Source organism: Triticum dicoccoides, chromosome 5B, assembly GCF_002162155.2.
Source record: "Triticum dicoccoides isolate Atlit2015 ecotype Zavitan chromosome 5B, WEW_v2.0, whole genome shotgun sequence".
Lineage (NCBI taxonomy): Eukaryota > Viridiplantae > Streptophyta > Magnoliopsida > Poales > Poaceae > Triticum > Triticum dicoccoides.
In genome coordinates, this window is record NC_041389.1 from 588,528,646 (window position 1) to 588,534,815 (window position 6,170).

The 6,170-nt window shown below is 56.9% G+C and overlaps 1 protein-coding gene across 7 annotated transcripts; it reads left to right on the plus strand.

Moving 5' to 3' along the window:
* The first annotated feature begins 1,324 nt into the window (after window positions 1–1,324).
* LOC119311825 (beta-glucosidase BoGH3B-like) lies at window positions 1,325–5,953 on the plus strand. Of its 7 annotated transcripts, XM_037587532.1 has the most exons (8): window positions 1,815–2,190; window positions 2,237–2,274; window positions 3,296–3,856; window positions 3,959–4,104; window positions 4,190–4,433; window positions 4,536–4,640; window positions 4,725–4,907; window positions 5,024–5,953. In XM_037587532.1, exons 1-8 carry the CDS (start codon window positions 2,067–2,069, stop codon window positions 5,714–5,716), a joined length of 2,094 nt encoding a protein of 697 aa, XP_037443429.1. In that variant the 5' UTR covers window positions 1,815–2,066; the 3' UTR covers window positions 5,717–5,953. The 7 variants fall into 7 exon arrangements, with proteins under 7 accessions (XP_037443432.1, XP_037443434.1, XP_037443430.1 ...); XM_037587537.1 differs by lacking the exons at window positions 1,815–2,190; window positions 2,237–2,274 and adding an exon at window positions 1,636–1,791; XM_037587530.1 differs by having other exon boundaries at window positions 1,812–2,190; window positions 4,190–4,640.
* The last annotated feature ends 217 nt before the right edge of the window (window positions 5,954–6,170 follow it).

Here is a 6,170-nt window from a genome sequence, read left to right on the forward strand (position 1 = left end):
TAGGTTTCTACCTCATAGTTAACTTGTTGGAGAGGGGGATATTTTGATATTGGATGATAAACGTGACGGCACATGCCATGGCTACCCTGAACATAGAAACAAACCAAAAGCACTCATCAATCCTTGAATCTTTTTTTTTTCTTTTTCTTGGTTTCAGTCGCAAAATAAATAAAAAATAAATGGAACGTGTAGTCTAGATGCTCAGTTTGCCGGCCCAGCCAGCCAGCTGCTTTCCTGCACTTATTTCTGGGTTATGCGCGGTTTAGAACGCACAGTTGGAAATAAGAAAGAACGTATACGTAAAAGCTACACCAAATGGAACAAGGCGCGACATATGCGATAGTATGTGGCCTGAAACTAAAGTAAAATACACGAATCCTTCCAAATGGCAGTTTGGAATGCTAGAAAAAACGGCAATATTCAAACATCGTTCAAGCCTTTTCACATGCAACGCACATTTCGTCACTTGTTTTTCTATGTACCGATTTTCGTGTAAACACGAACGCATGACTTGTTGCTCTGGCCGGCCCATCTTCTCCGGTCCAGTCCACGGCTATAACCATCTTTTGGATTCACCCATTACCAGTGGCACAACCCCATTAATCAGTCCAGCACGGCATATGTTGTTAACACCAACGGTCAAAGAGCTTGTCACCACCCAAAGTTAAGTTCCCAACGTTCGGAAAATTAAAACAGCCTGGCGCACGCTACAAATCCTTGGGCATGCGTCCAAATTAAGAAACGAAATGCGCTCCATCTTCTCATCCTGTTAGCGAGAAAAAATGCACGAAAAAATTCAAAATAATAATAAAAATCAGATCCATCCAGCACGAGACAGATGGCACGGTGCGAACTAGAGGAAGCATAGGGATCTGCACGGCTGTCCTACAAGATCATCCCAAGAGAGAGAAAAACAAAAAAGAGGCGCTGGCTGGCCCTAGTCGCCCGAACGTCTGCCTCGCCCGGATCCGGGTCCGGTTGGTTACCGTTGGGCCTCGTGCTCGGACCGGCGGGGAAAAACCAAAAAGGAGGAGGCCGGACGGCTCGCAACATGGCCGTCACGTTGCCCGGGCGGGAACGCACGCACCCCCATGCATGGCCCATTCATTCATCGTCGCCGGCCCCAGCTGGCCGTCCGTTGCCAGGCGGGCGGTTGGGATGCGTGCCCCGAAGCCCGAGCCGAACGTTGGGGATTAATCACTAATCTAATCGGCCCGAGTAGTACCTCCTCCGCGCTTCCCTGCGTCCCTGTCTGTCCCTCTGCGTGCCGTTTCTTCCCCGATCGATCAATGCTGCTATAAAATCACGCTCTCCAAACTGCCGGACCATCATCCCTCCCGCACCTAGCCGTTGCCCGCCCCGCCCACACCTTCTTCCTCCTCCGGCCTCGTCCTCCTCCTGCCATTGTTGCTTGCCTGCAAGTTGTGGCCGGGTTTCAAGGCAGGTGGGAGAATCCTGCACGAAAGGTAGATCAGATAGGTGGCGGTGGAATAGTGGATAGAAAGATAGGCACGGAGGCTGGGGCGTCGCTGTCGGATCGGACCTGACTCATCGCCGTCGTCCTCAGCCGCACACCGGTCGCCGTCGCTTCTAATCTCCGGTAAGTAACTAACCCCACCGCCGCTATTTATACCCTTTCCAGTTCCCCTGCACACCAACATTCATCCTTGCTTTCAACCAACCAATCAATCGCCCCTCTCGTCTTCCCGCTGCCGCATCCCCTCCTCCTCCTTTACTGCCTTCGTTTTCCACCGCATGCTGGGCCTCATGGCGAGCAAGCTCCTAGCCAGAGTAAGTTGGTTAGTTCGCTCGCAGGGCCGGATAAATTAAGCAGAGTCCTTGGCGGCCGCACACCACACTATTCCTGGCCTTTTGTTTCTTGCGATTCCCGGGGCCGTTGTTGCCGTTGAGATGCGATGGCTCTCACGCGCTCTCGGCCGTCCCCGTTGTTTTCAGTTCGGCCTTCGTCGGAAGAGGGAAACCAGTCCGCCGGATGACTGCCAAAATATGCAGAGGCGGGCGGTTGGAGGACCAGAGCAGAAGAGGACATTTTCGGTTGCATTGCAATGGCGGCTTCCGTTTTGCATGATCGCACACCCCAACCACTCCTTGATCGATCGTCGATGAACCTTATCGCCGTCGATCGCCTGCCCGGGTTATATAAGGGGGAAGGAGAGGGGCAGCGGGAAGAGCACGCCTCCTCCTCCTCGCCGCGCCTCTTCTTCCCGTCGACCCTAGCTACCCTCGCTCTGCCGTGCCGGTGCCCCCTTTCCGGTAAGAGACTCATGCCAGCCGGCCACGGTTGTTTCTTGCGACCTCGTCATGTGTCTCGTGCCAAAAACAAGGCGTGTCTTCTGTGAAAACCCCCAAAAAAGTAGCGTGCCTCTTGCTGGAAGCATTTAGTGTGTGTGCTTGGACTCCAACTATCTGTCCAAGCGCGCCGGCCATTCACGCGGCTTGGATTTTCCCTCGCGGGAAGGGTCCCAAATTTCCAATCGGTTGCAACAAACGCATTGAATCTGGGTGTTTCACCACCCCAGTACTTCACCCCGCCCCACACCTCTCATACCAATAGTGCTCTCCCTCCCCCTGTTCTTGCAGCATTTGCAAAGGGACCGGCGCAAGCGCAAGGCAACCTGCTCGCCGTAGCTGCTGCCTCCTGGCCTCTTCTTCCTCAGCTTGCCTCCGGTGATTACACTTTCATGGCTTACTTCCTACCCGTTTGCCGCGTCGAATAGTAGCATTAGCTTCAAAGTAATATTGTAGCCCAGCGTTTAATTCTCTTCTGCTGTTGTTGGATTGCGATTTGGAGCTGTAGATTTTGATATATTCCATTAGACGTCCTTGCAAGCTTTTAATTTGTTCTTAGTACCGTTGCGGTACACAACTGCACTATGTCACTACTAGTACATGTTCTCTTCTGTACAAGCAAAACATGCTGCTCTGCGCTCTGCCAAATTAAGCGGCGGAAAACAACGCTTAAACTAACACCCCGCGCCCACGATCGCAACTCAACTGGGGAGTAAACAAAGCATCCCCGTCGGTGGTTGCCAAAAACAATCCGCACGCGATGACGATGCCCCGGCACGGCCCGCTGCCATGGCTCCTCGCACCACTCAGCCTCGGCGCCCCGGGCTCCTCTCGCCGCTGACCGCGACCGTTGACGTTGACCCAACGCCGCGCCATGGCCGACGGCGCCGGCGGGCTCGCCTGCCGTCTCCGGTCAGGCGTCCTCTCGCCACTGGAGGAAGGTCTCGCCGCGATACTCATCACGTCGCTGCAATGTTTCGCGCAGGTCAGGCGGCTCCTGCCCCCGCTCCTGCGCCGGCACAGGATGGCGCTGCTCACGGCGCCCGCGGTCTTCGCGGCCCTCCTGCTCTTCTGGGCCGTGCTCGGCGGCACCGACGCCGACTACCTGCTGTACAAGGACGCCGCCAAGCCCGTGGAGGACCGCGTCGCTGATCTTCTGGGCAGGATGACGCTCGCGGAGAAGATCGGGCAGATGACCCAGATCGAGCGGCTCGTGGCCACGCCGGACGTGCTCCGGGACAACTTCATCGGCAGCCTGCTCAGCGGCGGCGGCAGCGTGCCGCGGAAGGGCGCCACGGCCAAGGAGTGGCAGGACATGGTGGACGGCTTCCAGCGGGCCTGCATGTCCACGCGCCTCGCCATCCCCATGATCTACGGCATCGACGCCGTCCACGGCCAGAACAACGTCTACGGCGCCACCATCTTCCCCCACAACGTCGGCCTCGGCGCCACCCGGGACCCGTACCTCGTCAAGAGGATCGGCGAGGCCACCGCGCTCGAAGTCAGGGCCACCGGCATCCAGTACGCCTTCGCACCATGCATCGCGGTGAGTCTTCTCTCCTGGACATCAATGTCAGCGGCATTTCGAATTTTGGATCTCGGCGAGCCATGCTGAATTTTTGTTGTTTCGATTTCTGTTCTTGAACAGGTGTGCAGAGATCCGAGGTGGGGGCGGTGCTACGAGAGCTACAGCGAGGACCGCCGGATCGTGCAGTCCATGACGGAGCTCATCCCGGGCCTTCAGGGCGACGTCCCCAAGGGCTTCACCAGCGGCATGCCTTTCGTCGCCGGACAGTAAGATCCAGTCCATGAACCATACAGAAATTCCGATGTAGGACTCATGTGACTGATGAGAGTACAAATTTTGTGTTGAATGCAGGAACAAGGTGGCAGCTTGCGCGAAGCACTTTGTGGGCGACGGCGGCACGGTGGACGGCATCAACGAGAACAACACCATCATCAACCGCGAGGGCCTGATGAACATCCACATGCCGGCGTACAAGAACGCCATGGACAAGGGCGTCTCCACCGTCATGATCTCCTACTCCAGCTGGAACGGGGTCAAGATGCACGCCAACCAAGACCTCGTCACCGGATACCTCAAGGACACGCTCAAATTCAAGGTAAAAAATCAAAAATCAAATTCAAGTTCAGCTGCTCTTCATGGCCTGGAGCATTCTTCAGATGTTCAGACGCTCATCGCCATTGTCGCATCTTGTTTGCAGGGCTTCGTGATCTCGGACTGGGAGGGCATTGACAGGATCACCACCCCTGCCGGATCTGACTACTCCTACTCGGTCAAGGCTTCCATTCTTGCCGGCCTTGACATGGTGAGCACAATTTCTTCCCTGTGAATGCAGTAATGTGGCTTGATGCTGGCCAGGCTGAGACCTAAGATTCTTGTGGTGTTGCAGATCATGGTGCCCAACAACTACGAGCAGTTCATCAGCCTCCTGACTGGCCACGTCAACAGCGGCGTGATCAACATGAGCAGGATCGACGACGCCGTGACCCGGATCCTGCGGGTCAAGTTCACCATGGGCCTCTTCGAGAACCCCTACGCTGACCCTGCCATGATGGAGCAGCTAGGAAAGCAGGTACGGGAACAAACTCCGATGCTGAAAAACTCAGAAACTCCCTTCAGCTTCCTTCAGCTTGGCATGGCGATTCTGAACTCTGAGGTCTGAAACTTCCTACTCGGTTTGGAATGCAGGAGCACAGAGATCTGGCGAGGGAGGCGGCGAGGAAGTCGCTGGTGCTCCTCAAGAACGGCAAGACGCCGAGCGACGCGCCGCTGCTGCCGCTGCCCAAGAAGGCGCCCAAGATCCTGGTCGCCGGGAGCCACGCCGACAACCTGGGCTACCAGTGCGGGGGGTGGACCATCGAGTGGCAGGGCGACACGGGCCGCACCACCGTGGGCACCACCATCCTGGAGGCCGTGAAGGCCGCCGTGGACCCGTCGACGGTCGTGGTGTTCGCGGAGAACCCCGACGCGGAGTTCGTCAAGGGCGGCGGCTTCTCCTACGCCATCGTGGCGGTGGGCGAGCACCCGTACACGGAGACCAAGGGCGACAACCTGAACCTGACCATCCCGGAGCCCGGGCTGAGCACGGTGCAGGCGGTGTGCGGCGCCGTGCGGTGCGCGACGGTGCTCATCAGCGGGCGGCCCGTGGTGGTGCAGCCGCTCCTGGCCGCCTCGGACGCGCTGGTGGCGGCGTGGCTGCCCGGCTCCGAGGGGCAGGGCGTCACCGACGCGCTGTTCGGCGACTACGGGTTCACCGGGAAGCTGCCGCGGACGTGGTTCAAGTCGGTGGACCAGCTGCCGATGAACGTGGGCGACGCGCACTACGACCCGCTCTTCCCGCTCGGCTACGGGCTCACCACCAAAGGGACGAAGCAGTACTAGGCTAGGCTGCTTCACATAGTAGAAGACAGCACCATTAATGGAGGAGATAGGAAAGTGGGACATGAACCGTAGGTTCTTGCCTCCCGCCATGGCTGCCGATCGATTCCTTTCGCTCGGTTGGTACTACTGCTATTCTTTCTTACTTTCTTTGTTGCTGGTTGATCTGGTGTATTATGGCTGAGTGAGATCTCACTCTGGAGCAAGCAATATATCCAATCGATGAGCTATTTTATTCACTGATGGTCATGGTCGTGTATGTGGAAACGAAACCCAGCGGCCGGTGGGTGCTCTTTTCAATCACGCATGCCCGGCCGGACTGAATCATCATCCGAATTTTGTCGTGTGCATACTCGCAGAAAAATGCTGTTCAGTCGGGATTGGGCCGTCGAAACAGAGCAGCTCCCCACGGCACCAATGAAACCCCGCTCAAGAGCAGAGCAGCAGGACCATGCGG